The 23,110-nt window shown below is 35.5% G+C and overlaps 1 protein-coding gene across 27 annotated transcripts in view; it reads right to left on the minus strand.

Annotated features, from left to right (window-relative positions):
• Nucleotides 1-245: 245 nt before the first annotated feature.
• The window catches only part of adgrl2a (adhesion G protein-coupled receptor L2a), a 113,254-nt gene continuing 90,389 nt past the window's right edge, over nucleotides 246-23,110 (minus strand). For 2 of the 27 annotated variants that reach the window (XM_051912298.1, XM_051912296.1), the window contains 9 exons: nucleotides 20,341-20,407; nucleotides 13,979-14,070; nucleotides 11,526-11,552; nucleotides 9,915-10,083; nucleotides 9,671-9,799; nucleotides 8,357-8,453; nucleotides 6,658-6,786; nucleotides 5,595-5,612; nucleotides 246-2,678 (listed from right to left, as the gene is read on the minus strand). In XM_051912298.1, coding sequence (XP_051768258.1) covers nucleotides 1,918-2,678; nucleotides 5,595-5,612; nucleotides 6,658-6,786; nucleotides 8,357-8,453; nucleotides 9,671-9,799; nucleotides 9,915-10,083; nucleotides 11,526-11,552; nucleotides 13,979-14,070; nucleotides 20,341-20,407 — 1,489 coding nt within the window. In that variant the 3' untranslated portion in view covers nucleotides 246-1,917. Of the gene's footprint in view, nucleotides 2,679-4,258; nucleotides 4,312-5,594; nucleotides 5,613-6,657; nucleotides 6,787-7,398; nucleotides 7,454-8,356; nucleotides 8,454-9,670; nucleotides 9,800-9,914; nucleotides 10,084-11,525; nucleotides 11,553-13,978; nucleotides 14,071-20,340; nucleotides 20,408-23,110 lie in introns of all 27 variants that reach the window. The other 25 variants (XM_051912299.1, XM_051912297.1, XM_051912303.1 and 22 more) reach the window with 22 other exon arrangements.

Genomic DNA, 23,110 nt, shown 5'->3' on the forward strand with positions numbered 1-23,110 from the left:
TTCATATTGCAGTTTATGTATCCGCTTACAGTGCTTTTCACTTTGATGTGCATCACCAGCTTAAATAGCATAAACATGCCAAACCACCGAGATAAAACAGCAATGAAATACTGTCTCAGTTTTAAAATGGATTGGCAATCTTTCTGTGTCTATATCTTTACACAAACAAGTAAATAAACACTCATATTTTTAATCACTGGTGTGTAAAAAAAAAAAAAAAAAAAAAAAAGGCATTAAACATTCAGTTAGACAAAAAATTCACATTTATTTATTGTTAAACAAGTGTAGAACTTTACATCCTTTGTAGAGATGGGCTCCTTAACATGTTTATCAGAGATGGGTTCCTTAATTATGCTTATGAAGATGAACTACCTCAACCAGTGCTGTAAAATATTCACAAAAGTATTATTTTTAAAGAATAATTTAATAAATAAATATCCAACCTCAGCTGCAGTAATAGTCCTTAAAGAAGAAGGTTTTACTCCAAGCTCAGCTGCGAACTTCAGTCACTACATTTTTTCATGCTTTGCACAGATTTGCACAAAATAAATTTGCGCAAGGCATGAGAACATTAGAATCTAATTGATCTAAAGTGGCAAACCCATTTTCATGAACAGGACAGAGGAATTTCAATGTCTTTTGCAGCGTACATGAGGTTGTCCACCAATTGCATCATCATAAACAAGCTTCTGAACTTTTTACATAGTCATCTCCTTTTCAAAATCTCATTTGCTTTATATTCAGGGATGTTATTTATTTTATAGCAATTCATTTTACACAATCAATACAACAAAATATATTGTTCTTTGTTATATCATTACCCTTGACAGTTCCGAGTATGATTGAGAAAATATAAGGCCTGGGGTTGGTTTGCTAGTGGTCATATTGTATGGGATTTTGTTGATGATTGTAAAGGGTGTTACAGAACTCCTTTATTTCATTCAGGACAATTTCTGCATGTCTTAAGGTCTTGTAAATTCCATTGTTGTATATAATAATAAAGAAAAATCAAAACTGCATTCAAAAGAGAAATATGTGAACATATATGTACATCCATTGAGAAACGTATGCACTGGAACGAGAAAGACTTTTTTTTTTTTTTTTTTTGGCTTCATTTTATTTTTTTATGTGAAACTGTATTCCTATTACCAGGCCCACATGGAATCTGCAATCCAAGAACACTGCAGATTTCTGCATAAAACCATCATTCACAAAGTTCTACTGCACATCATATGTGACCCTTGTATGTTTGTTTATTAAATAATTGTGGCTAGTTTGATTACATTCAGCTACCAATAACAGGGTAACAATTAATAACTGCAATAATTATTTTCCCTGTTAATGTTCTTTTTTGTTTTGTTTTCCAGTAAAAACACATTTATTTATCTTCCTTTGAAACAATGTCTTAAATTAAGATTATCTTTCTCACCCCTTTGGTAGATGATTATTTATTTGTTTATTTCTTCTTTTAAGCAAAAACCTTTTTAATTATTGGAAAAAAAAAAAAAAAAAAAAAAAAAAAAAAAAAAATAATAATAATAATAATAATATATATATATATATATATATATATATATATATATATATATATTTTTTTTTTTTTTTTTTTTTCAAGAAAATTTCTTTCAAAACAAAGCTCTAAATTAATCCCAGTTTGCTATATTTAGATATTTTTACTGTAAAACAAGACATAAGCTTTGTGTGTCTATTCCACTGCAAATTTCTGTCTAAAATCAGCACAGAAAATGTGCTAAAAACTCTGCAGATTCCGTCTGGGCCTGTCTGTAACTCGTTGGACAGCAGCGGTACTTCTTCATTGTGTGTGCAGTTATGTGGGAGGCTAAAAAAAGGAAGACCACTCTGCCATCGGTGGATGGGCGGGGCTGTGTACATGGTGGGCGGTGCTTACAGTTCGTTTTAAAGGCTTGTGACCAGCTGCATTTGTCCCTCTCGTACGTCCCCCTCGGGGACACAAGCGTCTTTAGAGACGGGGATGATGAGGCCCTCGCTACTGTCTCTGCTCATCTGATAATACGCGTGCAGCTGTTGGCCTGACCCCAGGTTGGGCATGCTTTTATAGTAAACGTCTTCGTTCGGACTATGTTTGGATGGCGAGAGGTCCTGGCCAATGTCTAAGCTGCTCTCCGAGAATGGCGAGTCTCTAAGGTTTGGCATGCTGGTGTACACCGAGTCTCTGTTGGGGGAGGGCAAGGCGGTCTCAGCCGGAGGCGGGAGCTGGCCGATGTAGCTGTGGGGTTGCGAAGCTTCCATGTCGGCCCTCGCTCTCTCCTGCGTGTGGTACAGGAGCGAGTGAGTTCGCTGGGGGATGAGGGGGGCATCGAGCGTGCGGGGATGCGTGTGGTGCAACCCCAGACCGTCCATCTCGCTGTCCCCGCCCACCTGCACCAGGGACGATGTCTCCGCGACCACAGGCTCCTCCCCTCTGCTGATCCCCGCCCCCTTTTTGGTGCTAATCTGGGACTCGGCGGCCCTGAGGTTGTTGTGCACAAGCTCTGAGATGATCATCTTCTCGAAGGCCGTGTCATTGAGACTGAGCCCGCAATCCACCACCTGCACGCCATCGCTGTAGTTATGAAGTGAGTAGCTGTTATTAAAGTTGCCGTTGAGTGGTAGAGTACCGAACGTGTTCGTATCTCTGCCGCTGGTCACCGAGTGTCCTGCAACAACACAAGAGGAAAAAAAAAAAAAAAAAAACATTAGCTCTCGCAAAATCAGAAACAAAAGCAATTTAAATGTTTAATGCTGTTTAGGACCTGCATTTGAGTCAAATGCAGAAATGCTAAAATCTGGGAAAATTTAAAAATCTTTGGTCTGTGCATGCAAAACTTTAAGGGGTGAATTCACTAAATAGTTCCCTGCAGAAAGTGATTTTCTTAGTATTCTAAGTATTCAGTTTTCTTTTCTTGTTTTCCAGTACAAATATCTAAACATTCTTAAATCAAGATACAATTATTTAAGAAGCAAATTCACATAAGACATTAAGTCTTGTTTTCAGAAAAAAAAAATAAAAAAAAATTACGGAGCTCTGCACATGACATGCAGAAAAAAATATGTATCTCGTGGCCATGAATAGAATAGAATAGAATAGAATTCAATCCCTCATTTTAATTAAATAGTGTGAACAATATAATAAATAGTTCCCTCGATTTACTAAATAGAGGCCATGTTGTAATAATTTGTTCGCTAGTTTTATTTAAAACAAAATGAGGGAATAAATTAATTCAACATGGCCACAATTTACTAAAATGAGGGAACAAATTAATAAATTGTGGTAATGAATTCTTAATTCATGTCCACAATTTACCAAAACAAGAGAACTAATTCTTAATTTGTGGCCACAATGAGTTTAAGTATCTGCCAATGGGGTAAAAAAAAGAATATTGTTTTCCCTTTAAATTAAGTCTATTTTTCTGACCACACTGCCAGATTTTTTTTCTTGTTTTAATCATAAACTCACTTAATTTTGACACTTTTTTAGAAAACAAGACTTAAAATTTTATGTAATTTTGCTTCTCAAGTAAATCTATACTGATTTAAGAATGTTTTGATATTTGTACTGGAAAACAAGACAGAACATTCTAAATAAGTGTACTAAAATACTTTTAATAATCAAAGTATAATAAAATACTTTCAGTGCGATTATATGCAAATGACTTGGAATCCAATATAACTAGGTGCTAAATGCGTTTAGTTGTATTACTGGATTTTTAAGTGGTTGGATAAAAGTTGTGGAGCGCAGTTCTACAGCCCCAGCAAAGTGTGCCAGATCTCGCTAGTCCACTTCATCTAGGTGTGCCTGAACCTCCATACCTGATTTGCATAATTTCTGTACTGAATTGGCAGGTACAAGCACAACTTCATTCTTTGTGAATTCCTCCCAATTTTTTCCCCTCAATCAAACAATTTTGAACAATTCACAATGACCAATTTCAGAACATTGGTTTCAACTACATCCTAAACAACATTAAAATCAGTCGGTAGGCTTCAAACATCACAGACACAAATGAGAGAGCAGCACATATGTGTATTCACAGATGAAAGAGCGGTGACAGTCACAGAATTCATCAACATCAGCTTGTATTTGAAGCGGTTAAGGCGGTGGGGTGAAGGGTTTGAAAGTAACTGAAAAAAGCCAAATTAAAAAAAACAAAACAAAAAAACACAAACAGCCAATTTTCACACTACATAGAGTGAATGAAAGCAAAAGCATCCAACAGACAGGAGAGAGAAAACTCACTCTGAACAACTCACATCAAGTCTGTCTGTTCAGGCCAGCAGACCTGAGCGCTGCTGATGAACAAAAAGAACACAAAACAAAAAGGAAAATGATTTATTGTAAAACATGATGAATTATCACTAAGAAGAAAAAAAAAAAAGGATAAAACAAAAACAAAATTACAACGTTGGCGCAAGCAAAGGGTTTAGCAAATTAAATTAACATCACAATTAAGGCCTTTTCCCTCCGTTAAATGTCACAGTTGGGTTTGTTTACTGGACTGGGGTTTATGTGGTAATTTGAGCTCATTTGCACGCTGGTGAATGGGTGGCCGTCTGCATTAAGCTACGATAATCTTTAACTGCATCTTATGAGAGCCCGCCGGTGGGCGGTTCGGACACAGTCATTCTCAGAACCTCTCCACAGAAATGACAAGGCAAAGGAAGGAGATGGCAGATGGGAACAGAAGAGGGACAGTAATTTGAGGAAAGGGAGTTTAAAAGAGATTTCTGCTGGATATTGAGACAGAAGGGCTGAAGAAACATGAGGGTATTTTTTTCTGACAGAATTCCTCATCAAACTCGTAAACAGACAGAGAGATGTGTTAAACTGTAGGAGGAGGGTAACAGAGAATATACATTGGCACCAAAAAAGGACACTATCTGGGTGGGTGGGTAAATAAATAAATAAATAAAATTTGCATTTTATAATAAAACATTAAACCAAATGGAATTTGTATTTTTAAAACAAAACATTTTTAAACAAAACATTGAAAATGGGAATTGTGTCAAATGATAAAACTATAGATTAAAAGACAAGTATTTGGACACTTTCTAGTTGTCAGGTTTTGTCCATAGTTCTTAAAAGAAAGAAAACTAGCCAAAAGTTTCTAATTTCTGACTATATAAGTTGGAAAATAAAGCTTTTGTAACATACAGATGAAGTCACAGCTGTAATTGCACATTATACAGACTGGCCTCAACATTTGTAGCCACTGAACTCGAAAGAAATTATTTGAATAAATCCAACCTAATGTCCAACGAGACCGTATTTAACAAAGAGAGAAGGCGCCTGCTTTCAGTAAAATCTCCATTCAGAATGATGTGTGTACATTTAGACTTCTTAATTGTGTGTGCAATGTGCATGCATCGTGCCAGCATCCCAAAGTTGTAAATGCAGAGGTGATGAAAGTATTGTTTCATTGAGAGCAACATTTCCTCATTCTAATGATGTCTGAACCATGTGCTGACAATATGCGGATGATCTGTTAATGGCCACTGAGTGTGCAAGAGTTGTGCTGATAAAATCATGGTAAAACAATTACATTTGATGGGCAAATTTAAAACTGATTGCATACTTGTCTCTCTGTAGGTCACTGAGTGTGTGCAGGAAGGGGAAAGAGAAAACAAGACACAAACAGTTAACAGTGTCATGTCACTCAAAAAAAAAAAGAGAAAAGAATCAAAGTTGAATTGCTGTACATTTGCTTGCTTAAATATCAATATTCAATAAAAAAAAAAAAAAAATAATCTTTTGTGCATCACAGTGGTCTCATAGTGAGGAAAAATTGCTTTACTCTGTGCTGTAAAACCACACACTGAGAACTACAATTTTAATCTCTGAGCAATTGGTCAATTTCTGTAGAAGAGGAACATCTCGGTTACAAAGGTAACACTCAATCCCTGAAGGAGGGAATGGACATGCGTCAGAGAGACTGACAAATAGGAATCCTATTAGTTGGTCTGTCCAACATACATCAAACTTGACCAACTGAATTGGAACTATCTGCAAAAAAAGTGCATTTGCTGTTTTTATATGTGACCCTGGACCACAAAACCAGTCATAATTCACACAGGTATATTTGTAGCAATAGCCAACAATACATTGTATGGGTCAAAATTATCGATTTTTCTTTTATGCCCCAAATCATTAGGCTATTAAGTAAAGATCATGTTCCATGAAGATACAGTATTTTGTAAATTTCCTACTGTAAATATATCAGTAATTTATTTTTGTAAGTGGATATTCATTGCTAAGGACTTCATTTGGACAACTTTAAAGGCGATTTTCTCAATATTTAGATTTGTTTGCACCCTCAGATTCCAAATTTTAAAATAGCCATATCCAATAGCCGTATCCGTAGCCAAATATTGTCATATCCTAACAAACCATACATCAATGGAAAGCTTATTTATTCAGCTTTCAGATAATGTATAAATCTCAATTTCAAAAAATTGCCCCTTATAACTTTTTTTGTGGTCCAGGGCCACATATATAAAGCCTATTGTATCTGGTATATTGGAATGATTTCTCAGCACAGAGGGTCTGATACTACCTAGCGCTCTGATAATACTCATAGTGATACATAGTACCACATGATCAGAAGGGCAAAAAGGAGTGTAGTGGATTAGTAGTCACACCTGGAGAGTGAAAGACTGGCACCGTTGGTGTGTTACATACGATAGTTTCAGCCAGTAAGGTGTTGTAGGGGTTATTAGTGCCTTGTGGTCTCAGAAGAGGGTTAGTAAGAAGATAATTGCCCGTCATTCCTGAAGCGACAAAAAAGAAGAGGACAAATAAGATTATGACCTCTAAGATGTCTGTTTAATTTCTTCTAAAGAAAAACGGTAGTGATGAAATAAATGGATGTTTTATAGCCTAGCCTGCATATTTATGTAATTTCATTGTAACTACTTGCTAAAATCAAATCAAATTAATGTTAAGAAATGCACATCTCCAATTTTAAATGTTAACAATATTTGTCAATGATAGGCTTCATCATCCTAAGACAATCAGTTGCGAAAACAGATAGATGAATATTTGTCAATGGCAAAAAAAAAGAAAAAAAGAAATTTAACTACCATACTGGGCACAGCGTCTTACTAATATAAGATCTCTGCTAAAATAGTCTATGCTAAAAATTACTGTTATAACTTGTCTATATATATATATATATTTTTTTTTTTGTGATATGAATATTGCAAATAAAAACTGTCATTGTTGTTTTGTTTTTGAACAGAGACACTGAAGCACAGAAAGACAAATAGCAGTTTGTTTTGTTTTTTTCACCTTTGTGTTTTGTGCTTGAACGCGTGCATTAAAAGCATGCTGAGTGTTTTAGAGCAAGCCAAAGCAAACGGCTCTGAATAATACAGCCTTACCGCAGGTCAGCTAGAGTTGAACATCATCTTCTCATCACATGCATTTCAGCCCTGGCTAAATAATAAATGACAGTTTTTTTTCCTAAATCCTTGAAATAGCTGACCGAGGGCACATTTTCTGACTCACTACTGTAGCTGTGTAAAACAGGCCCAAAAGGGGCTTGTCTGACTTCCTGTGTCTTTAAATTAACATTAGTCGTTTCATTTTCTATTAAAGTCAACATGAAATCAAAGCTGACCCCATTTACATTCTCAATACATCAGTTCATGATGTTTTCGTAAACGATTCATTGGTCCATGTTAAAAAAAAAAAAAAAAAAGAAAAAAAAAAAATGTTTGGCATCATAAGCTTTCATCAAAATGTAATAACTTGCTTTGCCTCTGAAATGACTTTCCTTTTTGGCTGATGACACCAATCCCTCTTATTTTTCACTCCCTCTCTTCCAACCACCTGTCATACAGAGACCACTTTTCACCATCTAATTAATTCGCAATTGGACAAATATGTCACATCACATTAGTAAAAGGGTTGTGAACATTGTTTCATGTTGACTTTCACTAAAATCTGGTTTAAAATAGATACTGGTGCATGTGTTCTAGTAATCATGCTCTTCTCAAGTTTATCAATTAAATAAAAATCTAGTTATACATAAATATCAATCATATTTCTGAAGCAAGTCTGGTTTAACTTAAAATTGTAAAGAGTTCAGTGTTTAAAATAAAAATTCACTAACAGCATATGATATTTCATTCAAAATGAGTTCATGAGTGCAGAGCTTCCAAAATTATTGGAAGTTAAGAAATTTGATTAAATGGGATGTAAATTAAATACTAAAATATTATTAAATATGGTCAAAGAAATTTAATTAAACACGGATGACTGATTCATTTTGTCTCAGTCTATTAAGAGAAAAAGTTTCCATGAAACAGATTAAATGAGTTTGGGTGTATGACTGACCTTGGTTGAGGGTTGATGTGCTGTTGATGTCTCCTGAGATGAAAGAGGACTCAGACTGTTTTCTTACTGTGTCATTCCACATTCTTCTGATTCGACTCTGTTAGATGAACAAACAACCATGAAATACTGATCACTATCTTTGGGAGGGAAAAATTGCATGTTACATCTTTTTCTGATATGTACAGTGACCCCAAAAAGTATTTGGATGCTTTTGGACACTTCAGTCGTACTTATCTGATCCAATGACATTCATACATTTATAACAAAATATCAAGGTAAGTGGCATCTACAAACAAATGATAGCTTTTCTCAGAACTAACTTCACTTTTCTGAGCCATTTCAATGACTTTGAAGCAACTGGTGCCAATGTCATTTTTTGCCACTAAATCACACATTCTTGGAATTATTGAACATGCCTGCTTACTCACCTGCTTACTCACTGTCATTAGATAGTGAATTTATTTTATGTTTGATATTAAAGGTTTTTTTTTTTTGTTTGTTTTTTTCTTTTTTTAATGGGGAATTTAAGGACAGTATTTTTTCCAATATAGCAACTGTATACTCTATACTCCAATGCTGTTGTATGATTTGTCTGTCATTATTTGAATAAATTGTCAAAATACATAGAATATTTGACTTAATGCTGTACATTCACAACACTTTTAAGAAAATAAATAATTACCCTAGTAGTGGGACAAGATCGCCCATGATTTTCAATTTTGTGTTTTCTATTTATGTGATTTAATAATATACTGGATGATACATCATCATCATCATCATCATGTATAAGCTAAACTCATCTCTGTCCATGTTATAATATTAAGTAAATGCACACCTTTCTTAAGTGGGACATCTTAACCTACTTAATTACTTTGATTTGTTTGAGAAGCTTTTTTAGCTGAGAAGGATTGCTGTTTATCCCACTAAAATGGAGATATTTTCAACATAAATGTTGCATAAGATGCAGACACATCATAACAAAACTTATAAAGTAAATATTATAGTATACCAGAACACTATCTAAACATTGGGCTATTGCTATGATTCACTATATAATACAATCCATCATAAAGACTCATAAAGACGTTGATATAAAATCTCTAAAATCTGTCTGCAAAACAAGAAAAAAAAAAAAAAGAAAGAAAAAGAAAAAGAAAGGAACATACATAAAAGATCCGTGCTGCAGTACTAGAGCAGATGGAAGCACTCAGAGAGTTTCATTTCATTCCAATATGAAATGTGTCTCATAACTGAACGTCGCAGTAAAAGCCGTTGAAATGAAAACAATGGAAATTGGGTCAGTAGTGTTTGTACCTGAGTACCAGAGGAATAGCGAGCACTTGTCCGCGTTGTTGAGGTCTTTGTGGAGCTGTGCGAGCTCTCTGTCGTGATCCCGCTACAGCAGTACGTGTGTCGGAGGCATTTGCTGTACTCTCTCCGAACCTGCAGTTCAAAGGAACGTTTCCTTTTTTTCAAGTGAACTTTTAACATGCACTTCTCGTTAAAATCAACTGCTGCCGCAGCTCTGGTAAAACAATATATTTCAGGAAGCACTTACTTTCTTCTGAAGCAAGCAGTGGAAGGTGAAGATAAACATGCCCTGGAAAGTGTTGAAGATAGTGAAGAGGTACGCTAACACGACAGATGACTCGCTGATGAAGAACAAACCAAATGACCAGGTCAGGCCCAAGAGACACAGCAGAGCAAAGCCGCCCATGACCCACGACCTTAGAGAGCAAATAAAAGAGAAACGTTGAGGCATGAGAGAGGGACATTTTCATTCAGCAAAGAACAAAAATCATTACAGCATTACATCTACAATATTAGTAAAAGAATACAAATCAAACACAGGTCCTGAAAATCATTTGGACTGACATCTTAGGCACAAGTAGATGGGAAATGCAGTGGAACATATCACTGAGAGGTTAATCAATCCTATATGAAAAGGGGATTATCATAAAGAAGGTTTAATCAGTATTGAGGCAGTGGAGTGTGGAGATATTCTTTGCATGCCACACTACTGGGTAAAGACGCATGATACTGGGCAGCATTCAGACGGAGGGGAAAGAGAAAGAGCAGTAATCATCTCTGATTGGTCCATTTTAGTGGAGGAGGCGCTGACAACAGGTCTCGGCTGGCTAAGGAACCAAAGAGATAGAGCTTGCTTTCATCAGAGGAGAGATGAGAGATGAAACGAGAAACGAACATATGAGGATTTGAAGGCATGAGGAATAGGACGGCTTTGGGGTATAATGATTTTTTTGAGGGTGCGTCGTTATAAGTGCATTGAGATCTATAAATGAGGAGCGTAATGGATAGAGCTAGAGATGCTTTGGTTATAAAACTCTGTCCAATATGGATAAGCCCATAGTTATTTTCATGTTATGGCCGATAACTGATGAATGACAAATATTAAAATACTACTGTGTCATAAAAATATAAGAAAGAAAGAACACACTAGAAAGAATTTATAAAATAATACCATTCGATAGAAGCTATTATTTTAAGTTTTAAATGCAAAAGTGAATTTTGACATAACACTATTATAATGCATAAGTATAAAAAGTTGCATATATTTTGCCACTTAACAGTGTTATTAAATTATTAGTGTTATTAAAGACTTAGTGAGTGCTAGATGACAGTAAATGTAAAATTTGTGAGGAAATCAGCTGTTAAATATGCAATACTGGTCAATATATATGATGGATGGATGGATGGATGGATAGAGTATGAGAGGTATAAATGGTTGGCGGGGATTGAAGTATTAGAAAATGAGTGGTATGGTTTATGAGGGTTATAATAATAGGAATATAATAGGAGGTTTGCCATAGGAAGTGTATGAGTCAGTGTGAGGAGGTCTAAGTGTTTCAGGGTAGGATGAGAGAATAACATGAAAGGTGAGGGATAGCAGGGTAAAATGTGTTATGGGTATGAAGATTTTGAGGATATGAGGGTATGAAGTTAAGATGTACAGCAATTTAAGACGGTCCAGGCGGAATAAAAATTAAGAAACCAGTTAAGCCACAGACAGACAGACAGACAGACAGAGAGCGCGCATGAGAAGCACAGAGAGAGACAGCGCTTCTGGAAGAGCCCAGCAAACAGACAATAAAATGACAAGGGGAGCAACCATGAAGCTGTGGCACAGATGTCTAGCTAACGCTCTTACTTGATAAATTGTTTATTATCTTCATAGCTAGAGAGCATGGCCAGCAGAGGAGAGAGACAACATTAGATCAGGCAAATCAGTTGGATTAGCATAAAAGTACAAATGTAAGAATTCTGAAGTTAAAATGCAAATGAGGTTGGACAACAACAACAACAAAGAAAAAAGTGTTAGATTTTGTCCTCAGCTGTGTAAAAGACAAAATTCCCAGAATAAATGTAGCTGTCCAGGTTATGAATTCTTAAAGACAACATGAAACTGCATTACAATGTATTTAACTTCCACAAGATTAGATAGATAGATAGATAGATAGATAGATAGATAGATAGATAGATAGATATTTTGTGATTTCATGTTGTTTTTAACACACTTGATGATTACATGACAAGACTTTTCATAAAACTTTACTGCCACTGTAAATTTCCTTTCTTTTTTCTACACAGACAGCCAAGTGCATTTAATTTATCCATGCTGCATTGCCCTATCTCGCATTGTAAAGAGACTAAAGATGGTTCTCTCAGGTCAAATGTGACAGTACTTTACCTTTTTACACTATTTAATGCGGCAGTAATGTTTTATGAGCAACATAAGTTACGGTGTACGGTGAATCTTACCCAGGCAAATCAGAATTATAATAGCCATCACAGACGCGATAATTACTGGTTTGGGTAAGAGAACAGAGAGAGGACAGAGAAAGAGAAAAAAGGGAGAGAGAAAAACAAGGGGAAATGGGAAACAGAGAAATGAAACTAAATGCTGCAGATTAGCTTGCTGAACATGCAACATGCTGCAATGAGCCCAGAGTTTAGCGGATTGTTTCATCTTGCCCTGTGGTGATGGGTGGAGAGAAATTTAGACAACATACGGCCGACACAATGCCTGCGAGCAATATATTTGTCAAGCGTGTTATTCATGTTTATATCATTGTTAAATCGAATAAAATATGCATATTTCCCCAATGGCTGTGTGTTAAGTTTGAAAGATCACATTAAATGCAATCAGTGTCATATATCAAATCCAAAACATACAAAGGCTCTTTTTATGAACAGGGTTAAAGTAATGCAAAAACTTTTGTTACCAAAATTTGGGACATGGTTAAAGTTTTAAAATCTTGATTTTAAACACTTAAAAGACATTACAATAAGGTTACATTTCTTAACATTAGTTAACATGAACTAACAATGAACAATATTTTTACAGCAGTTATTCTTCTTAGATTTACTAATACTAATACATTTTTAAATTAAAAGTTGTATTTGTTAACATTAGTTAATGCACTGTGAACAAACAATGAACAATTTTTTTTTATTTTTTTTTTTTTATTAACATTAGCAATAAACAATAAATGCTTTTGAAATATATTGTTAGTTTGTTAGTTGATGCACTGATAATGATAACAAATGAGACCTTATTGTAAAATGTTACCAAATAAATTACATTTTATCTTATAATAACTTGGGTAACAGGATTGAATAGTTGAGCTTGAAGGATGCAGTAAACACTACAATTTACACTACTGTGTGTAAAAAAAAAAAAAAAAAAAAAAGAGAGAGAAAGAAAAGTCTTCCCTCCATGCAGTAAAAAATGTTACTTCTTGCCTGACATTGTTTTAAAGAACATTACATTTTTGTAATATAAGGTAAATTGTGTGGAAACACAATGTGTGGAAACCTTTTTTTTTTTTTTTAAACCTAGCAAATGTTTTAACCATAAAAGATATTTTCAAGCTAGCTACTATTTTAACATCTAAATGTTTTACAGGCCAATTCATGGAATGTGCCATAAACATTGGAAACACACTGGGAAAAGACTAAAAACATCTAATCAACATCTTTAAAAAAAAAAAAAAAAAAAAAAAAAAAAATCACAATTACAAAACAATACAAATATGGCATACATTATTAAATAGAACCAGTAAGACATGCATTGCCATGCCAGCAAAAAGAACCAAAAGAGTTGTGTGGTCAACCAACACACTTTTTCTGTACTTTTCCGCCACAGAAAGAGATCTCCCTCTTCGCAACAGGAAACACATGGAAGTGCTTTCACTGTCTTTACACACACACACACACACACATCTGAATTCACTCTGCAAGCAGTCTCTGAATACAGGGAGTTGTTCCAAAAAGAGTTTTGTGGTCACTGTAAAGGAAGAACAGCACTGAGCCTGTCTCAATCATTACGTGCCTCTCTGGCCATCGCTCACATTAATAGAAGCTGTGCACCTGAAGAGAATAACATCTGTCTGGAGTCCATCTGAATCCCTTTAGTCGATGCACTTAAATTCATCCAAGCAAAAACGACAGTTTTGTAGACGTTACATATAATGTGAGCAGGGAACAATATCTGTTCCCATTCTAAATTTTAGATTAGCAATGGTGCTACTTCTTAGTGTGTGGCGGCACACTTTGACTCCACATGAGCTGAAATATCATGGGGAAAACAATGCGACTTACTTGATGTGCTCCAGCCGGCTGGAATCAGGTTTCAGCGATGTAGAGTGTTTCATCATTTTGTACATCGTGATGAGCAGGAAGATGAGATTGAGCTGTGCGAAAGCAAAAGACCTTTGTTAATAAACAAAAACGAAACTTAAAAGATTAGATAAGTGAAGTTTTATTGGGAGCATTAATTGAAAACAGCCATCTAAGCATCCCTTCAGCCAGTGCCTAATACAATAACCATCTGGCATATTGCGAGACAAAGCCAAGATGACTGGCGCCAAATACAGTGTCACTATATATCAATACAAGAATACAAAAAAGCAATAAAACCGTTTAACTGCAGAATGAAAACACAAATAGTTCAGAGAACCTCAGAGACCACACATGGAGAAACGGATATTTGAGGGGGGGGGGATATCCAGGGTTATTTCATATATAAACATCTACAGAATGCATTTGTGGCAAAACATCAGAGGGAAAACATCCCTCAGTCTGTGAAAATGAAGAGAAAATGCATATTTACAGTGTTACATTCACAGTGGAAGCTTAGCAGGGAATCATTCAGCACTGCAAATAAACATGTAAAATACACAACTATCACACTATTATGAAAGTAGAACTGTTACATTACACACGGCATCATGGGACTTGTTAGTGTGTTTATTATTTCAACTGGTTGCATAGTGTATTGACTATTTCTATTCTGGACAAATTTGTTTTATTTCAAGTCAAATTTATTTTCGGTGCATAAATGCATAAATGTTTATTGCCAATTGCCTGCTAGACTTGTATGTGTACTTGCTGTAAACACAATCCTGTTCTTTCTTCAATTAGTTATTAATTAAATAATATTTAAATAGTAAATAATAATAATAGTAAATAAGTTTAATCTTTGCTCGGTGTAGAAAAAAAAAAAAAAGAGATAAGCTTAAGATAAACTATTAAAAATGTCAAAAGTGTTCAGAATGTTAGATATCAAATTCCAACTTATTTACAGTAGGTGTAATTTCCCATACATAGATTTCATTTGAACAAGTAAACATTACACATTTGAAAGCTATGCATTTATCCATTTATTTACACAAATAATGTAACAAACTGTTTTTCTATGATAGTTGCATAAACGTTTATTAGCAATTGCCTGCTTGCACTGTAAGTGTACTTGCTCTAAACACATTCCTTTTAATTCTTACCAATTTAATTTCTTTTAATCATGCTACAGAAGCCGTATAAAGATATATAGGCAATGCATTTTATTTAATCAGTAAATAAATAAGAGTATTACTTTAAGTGAGTTTGATTTTTGCTCAGTGAAGAAAAAAAAAAAGAAAAAAAAAAGACAGGTTTAGGATTAAAATTTTGTAACTTTAAATTCTTTCCAATCATTTAGGTAAGTAAAATCTCCTGCATATCTGCCTCATTTGCGAATGTTAAAACATTCAGGGACACTGACTACACACACTCGTACACACACCATGAGAGGGGCCTTGTAACAACCTAAAGTAATACATTGGTCATACTATATCACGCACTGTGTAAAATGACTTCCCAATAGCTACAACTATGCAGGACAACTATGTGGTGACGGAACATTTTCTGGTATAATCCATTTTCTAGAGCATAGACAGGCGAGGACGTAGCAGTCTATCATTTGCGGCCGCTCTCATAAGTGGCGGTGTCACCAGCTCAAACAAGCTCTTCAGTTCGGCTCCTTGTTCGGGTGCACAAGCTCATCATTCTGCCATCAAAACAGCGATGGCGATCAATAACGTGCTGCTCATGCAATCAAGCGCCACAGCTTCTCAGAGACAGAGCGGCAAGCAAGAGAGAGAGAGAGAGAGAGAGAAAGACAGGAGGGGGTGGTGGGGTTATGCCTGGTTTTTGTGGCCCCTGCGCCCGAATTTATGAGCACAGAGCTATAAAAGGCCTCTCACGCCGCCAGAGCGCTGACAGTGATCTGATGAGACGAGAGGAAGTAAGGACGCTCAGCAGAGGGAGAGGTAACCTAGCAAAGCAGCCACTACACTCCTAAAGCTCCTTGTTCTTGCCCGTCCCATGGGCTTCCTCCGTTTCGGAAAGAGCTTTTCCTGAACAACCCCCCCATTCCTGAATCATCACCGCTAGCCAAGCAGAAGACCCTCAACTCCACTCTGGGACGCTGGAGAAAGATGTACGTGTGTGTTCAAACGTGTGTGTGCGTCTTGAACTCCGATTGAACCAGATTAAATATTTAAGGTGCAGATGGAACTGTCTGCATGATGCAAACGTGTCACAGTCCAAGTGTGTTTTAACGTCACTCACACGCACTAATGGTTCCCGACCACTCATTAGCTCAATGTCCTGGTTTTCATGGATCTCATATGCCTGGTGCCCCAGAGCAGAGAAACCACTTTCCTACCAAAATGGTGGTGGCTGTCCTGACTCAGCCAGTGCTCGTCTGGTGGAAATGCAAACTTTTCTCAGTACAGCTGCCCGCATTCTCCACCAGGTTTTCAAAGAGTCATATGATGAGATGAAAAACTTTGTTACTTTATAACTTGTCTACAAACAAAAGGTCTTCGTTGCCAAATGTATATAATCCGTATAGCAATATTTAAATAATAGTTGGGTAAAATAAAACTGCCCAGTACGTTGGGCAAACATTTAAACATTGGGTTAAAACTAAAACAACCCAATCGCTGGGTTTGTCCATTTTTAACCCAGCATTTATTAAAGTGTACTATGTACTTATTATACTTATTACAATAACTGGGTAATAACTAGGTACTAACCCTGAACTTACCCCTAAACCTAACCTTAACCCACTTTCTTAGGTAAGTACACTATAAGTGCATATACTGTAAAGTAAAGTGCAACCATTTTTCTAGCGTTGTAATCTTGTTCAGTAGCTCACCTGGTATAGCACTAAACTTGTGACGAGGAGCACACAAATCTTGTGCAACACAAGTCAAGATAAAAAAGCTCAAAGAAATTGTAGAAATGAGCTAAAAAGACATGGTTATTCATCAAATGGGTTTTTTTCTCATGTTTTCTTTTGTTAACACAATCAGCTAGGTATAGGGTAAGGTAGGGTTTAGTGTAGGTTTAGTGTACATTATTTTTAAATGCAATTTTTAACACCACTCACTTGACATTTTATTTTTGAACCGCTGCAAGATGTACAACAATCAATTTAGAAAAATGTTACTAGAGTCACATTCATCTATTTTGAATAAAACTGAACACACTTATGGCACCACTTACTCATTCTTTGGATTTCACTCTTTTGGCAATGAAAGTGTCGTGAATATAGGAAGAGGCAATGTAATATTATTATAAAATGCCGTCACAGGAACATATTTCTAATGCGCCTGTTGTTGATGAATGTTCTTGCTGGTTAAGATAGACATCAGCACACATGTTGTTTCAGACCAGCAGGTTTTAATAGCAAATGTCACGCCAACATTTCTGCCTCAGAATCGCCTTTTCTGTGGTGGAAAATTGTGCAACACTCCCATATTAGACACCAGCTCATGCACCCTATTGGTGGAAAAAGGGACTAGATTAGCTATGAAATTCAGAGAGCTCTAGATCGCTGCAGCATCGGGCATTAGGACGCTGAAAATAGATGTAGAATAATGAGAACCACAATGGGCTTCAACTAATTGAACAGGATCACACCATTCTTTCCCTCTGCACAGCGAAATGGGTGAAACTCTGAATAATGAGACTCGCTCTGGCTCTCTCATTGACAAGGACAAAGCCAATCTGCTGAGAATCAGAGGTCAGAGGTCGGGGGAAACCTTGGTCCCGCGTTCCCCTGAGAGGCTCTGGTCTTTGTGCTTTATCTAGCATTGTCAAGCAGCCTGAGGACTACGAGTCCTGCTTGCTGTCCGTGCAGAGCACGCAACAATAAATCAGCTTCATAAAGGGTCACAAGCTTCCTGCTGCTGATGGCTGTAACACGTATTCTGATTATCAGCAACACCGCAAACACATACATCACGCTTCATCCAGCGCTGCAGCAGCTAAATGAGCAGATCTCAGGGTTTGTAGGACTTCCTCTAAGAGTAGCTGGGAAAATCTGCATTGTTTGCAGTATTCTAGAGCCTGTCAGCCTCATTAAAGTCAGATTGACATGTCCAGCTGAGTGACATGTTGTATTCAATTTAAAACTATTTAATAGTCAATTGATAATTCTTTTCCTTTATAAATACCTTAGAAAAAAAAGTACTAAAATGTATTTGAAATACATTTAATTTGTTTTAAGTACACTACAAATACATTTACATATTTATGTGCTAAATAAAAAAAATACCCTGCAATGTATTTTTGGTATACTTGGTATACTTAATGTCTTTTAAATTGGAACAACTAATTTTGTACTTAATTTACTTTAATGTGGGAAAGTAGTGCTGACGTCCAACTAAAGATATACTAAACTATACGATAGTGCTAAAGTGGAACTATTGCAAGTATACAACACTTTAAATATATTGCATTTAAAGACAGATATTATACAGAGATCATACAATCCATATTAATTGTGATATTAAAAGACTTCATAATATTAAGAAATGTGCATTGTGCAATAAAGAAATTCTCCAAATAGAGTTATAATTTCATATAAGTAAGTCTTAAGTGATGTGTCAATAAATATGTTAATGGATTTGAGGCACACTTAGTATGAAATAAATGTATTTTAAATAGATTATTATTATTATTATTTTTTTTTTTTTTTTACTAGGGTATTAAGCTTTTGTGACCTCCTATTAATTGAGAGAACACATCAAATATTTGTACTTACATTTGTCACTCCAGAGAATTATTTTTAATTAACTAGTCAAGGTAAAATGGTAATAAAAATGTTGAGAAATGGTGGATAATAAATGCTCTCAGTCCAATTTGTGTAAATTCAATTACAGTATCTACAGTGATGGAAAATCACATTTCCTTTTGTCAGATTATTTTTGTCAGTAAATTTGGAGGTAAATGTGACATTATACATTATATCGGCCTTGGACGACCATTAAATTTAATTGATCACATGAGTGAACTGATTTAAAAAAGGTAGGTAAAAAAGGCTGCAAATTTTATTTAGTCTTTTCCAGGTCTGCTTTTAAATCTACACATCATGGTTAGGATGCCATGAAACAAACTCAATTTAAACGCCATGGAAAAAATAAAATAAAATTTCACTCTTTGTAATATTCAAATTATTCCTAGATTATATTATAGTGTTTGATTATTAAAAGCAGATGTAGATGTTTCCTCTACAATTGTTTCAGGCCACTTCTCTAATTATTACCTTTTAAATTTGATTACGCTACGAACCTGGGTTTAAACCATCTGTGTGTCTTTAAATCTGCTTTCAACTAAAACCTAAAGGCTTTCCAATAAACAGAGCTTCCATCACTGTTCACCCCGGCAGAAATAGATCACCTGGTCTGTTTATATAACCATAAAGGATATAATAAAGTCAACCGTCCACAAACACCTCAACTTGTCCTTCCATTTTCAGGAAGACGATTTGTTTTTTCATCCAGAGATTAGAGGGCAAACAAACAGCCAGACAGATGTGAATGCCACCTGCTAGTCTTTCTATCATGCAGACTCTTTCTGTCTTTGACTCTCTCAGGCCTACTTCCTCCTCAATCTAGTCTGAGCCTCTAATCTCTTAGTTTGGAAATAACAGCACGTTTAAACTGCAGCTGTGCCTTATGACCGGCATCTCAAGGCAAACAAATTTTGTAGTGTCAGTGAGGATCATCAGCTACCTCTTTAAAAGGTTGAGTCAGGAAAAATATATTTATATATTCTTTTTTTTTTATTTTTTTTTTTTATTATTATATGACATTGCCGATTTTTTTTTCTATACACATCCCGAGGGGCTGTCTCGACCCTGTAGCTTGAAAGCACCCTGCTGAGTATCATTTGTGGCTAATGTTGTGCTTTAACGCCACGTTGAAAAAGCTGCATCGTATCAAAACGATTCAGTCGAAAAAAAAAAAAAAAAAAAAAAACCTTAAGAGCAGCATTTCCGAACCTCTCTGCAGGCCGCATTGACTGGGCCTGCCGAGACTGAACCGATCTAAGCAGAAATCAATGGGCTGCAATCTGTTGAATAAGACTGAAGAAACAAAGGCAGCTCAATGTTTTTGCAAGGGAGGATTCTGTCAATTACTCTTTAAACTGGGAGACACAGTCTTGCACTGTACAGAAATATTTTCTTTCTTGTTCTTTCACCTGACACATGCATTCAGCATTCTTTCACACACACACACACACACACACACACACACACACACACACACACACACACACACACACACACACACACGTACATGCCACATACAATCTTAAGCCATAAAAAGGTCAGTAGATACTGAACACACCATAATAATGAAGGTGACGGGTCCAATGAAACTCCAGATGAAGTGATTGTCCATCCTGAGCCAGCATCTGCAAAGAAGACATGTTCATAGTAAAAGAAATGCAACAAATGCAAGCAGTTTACAGAAAACATGTCCAAGTAATCCTGTTTTATATGACAAAAGTTAGATTTTTAATGTTCTTTAACAAAAGAAGCTTGCCTACCCTAGTAAAAAAAACACCTATAGCCAAATCTATTTAAAATACATTTATTTCATACTAAGTATACTGTAAATCAATTAACATATTTATTGACATATCACTTAAGACAACTGCACAATGCACATTACTTAATATTATGCCTAAAAAGTGTTTTAAAATCACTATTAATAAGGATTGTATGATCTTTGTATAATATTAGTCTTTAAATGCAAGATATTTAAAATGTACATAAAGTATACTTGTAATAGTTCCACTTTAGCAAAATCAAATATATTTAAGTATATATTTAGTTGGACCTTAGTTGGACCTCAGCACTACTTCTGCACAATTAAAATGCATTTTTAAATTAGTTGTTCCAATTTAGCAGACTTTAAGTATACCAGTTTAGTATACCAAAAGTACAATTTCAGGGTATTTTTATTTAGCACATAAATATGTAAATGTATTTGTAGTATACTTAGCACAAAATAAATGTATTTCAAATACATTTTAGTATATATATAATTTTTTTCACTAGTATGCAAAACTCATAGGATGTTTCTCAATTCCAAGAATGTAAAGAATGACTTGCGTTCTCGTGGAGACAGGTCTTGCCAGGTGAGGACACATAATGCATCTTTGTGAGAATTGAGATGTGCTGCGATCTTGTTGCCAATGCACAATAATTACAACAAAACAAATGTCATCATAACCTTTTAAAACATTTCTTTCATATTAATACAGACATTATTTTCATATTATTTTATATTTTATTTTATCGCGTATATTTGTGAAAATGAGTATGTATGTTTAATGTTACCTATGCTTTGCCAATGTTAAGATTCTTTTTTAATATGCCAATAAAAATACTGCAGGCTTTCTTCAGGTCTTTATTGCTTTTTTAAAATAAAGCAAAACAAATGGACAAATGTTTACTTTCACGAGCCATCGGGTTTTTCTTTCCAAGCTTGTGGCGGGAATCTCTTAGGTGAGAATGAGAAATTTAAAGCTTACAGGCCTCCGTATGTCTTCCACCCGCAACGTCTTCTGAGATTTCTAATGGTTTGATTCTCTCAAGTCTGCATTCGATCCATCCTCGATATCAAGAACACATTTTTCCCACTTTTTTTTTTTTTCACATTTTATCATTCACCAGGTGAATTTTTTTTTAGATACAACTTAAATAATAATAATAATAATAATAATAATAATAATATACATTTACATATTTTTTTTTTTTCTCAGCTGTTTTATTCACTAGGTGATCAACTATTAGGTAAAATTTTCTTTTGAGAGAATTGACTATAGAGAAAAATGACTATAGGAGAAGACAGTTCAAACTATTATGCCCGTCTACTGGTTGCTTTGGTCCACCCTCAGAGAGTTGGGTAGGTGATTTCACTGTATCTAGGAGATGCTGTTTTTTATTTTTTATTTTTTTCACTACGAGAAAACAAACAAACAAACATTGTGTGGACTTCAATACTGACGCCATAGATATAATAGTTTACAGCTGCTCATGAAGGCTCGGAAACTTAAACCTAATTATGGTAAGTGACGTTATATATCCGACACACTGTAAGCAGTTGACCAATTACAACAGACTGGGCCAGCTGACCAATTAGATCAGACTGGTCTAGAAAGGCATGTTTTAAAGAAACAGGAAATAAAACAGAGCATTTCAGGCATAGGGTGAAAAGGGGTACTACAGCAATGTACAGTATGAAATAAATAATGTGGATTTGAACTTTAAATCATGTACATGTAGTCTGGAACACCATATATGTGTGTATAGATTGCAACTTATAAATGAGCATATGTAAATGGGCACTTTAAGCTAATGTTCTCTACAGTGTCCCTTGTGGCAATGCAGAACATGCTTCCACTTTTTAAGTCGTGATGTAAGAAATACTGTTTCTGGGTCCAGAGCCTCTGCTTGTTTCAATTGAGAATACTATATAAACAGCTGTTTATATGCATTATTTATTCACATCACACATTTAAGCTATACTATTAAAAACTGTACACTATTGGGCTCACAGCATCCCAGACACCAATATTTTAACAATAAAAAAATTATGAATCACTGTCTGGCTATCTGAGATTTCGGAAAGGGAGATGAAGGTTAGGATCATGATATATTGATAGTATTGCAGCACACCGTGACTGTTTATTAGCACCGTTTGTTGTTTGCTTTTGGCATCCGATGGGACCTGGAATCTGTGACGCATGACGTCAGACTTCACAAGCAGATACTTGCATCATGGTGTGAAATGCATTCTGACACATCTCGGAATGTAATAACGCATGAAATCAAGTAGTTTTTGCATTCATGTACTTGCATAGAGAATGTTTCTGGCCTTAGGGTTAGGACTTCAAAACCTGCACCTTAAGTATGAGCAATCGTATTAGAGATGCTTGCCTTTGCAAACAGCAATAAACATACACACTGAGGACGGTATCTGTTACTGAGACATGCTCGTGTGGGTTACGTTACAATGTTTTATATTGGTTGATTCCACATTAGTTTATTAAACGCTGCTCAAAGACAGTAATTTCCTGTAACGGATCCAGTTTCTCCAGAGTGCGACT

Source organism: Ctenopharyngodon idella, chromosome 11 (assembly GCF_019924925.1).
Source record: "Ctenopharyngodon idella isolate HZGC_01 chromosome 11, HZGC01, whole genome shotgun sequence".
Taxonomy (NCBI): Eukaryota; Metazoa; Chordata; class Actinopteri; order Cypriniformes; family Xenocyprididae; genus Ctenopharyngodon; species Ctenopharyngodon idella.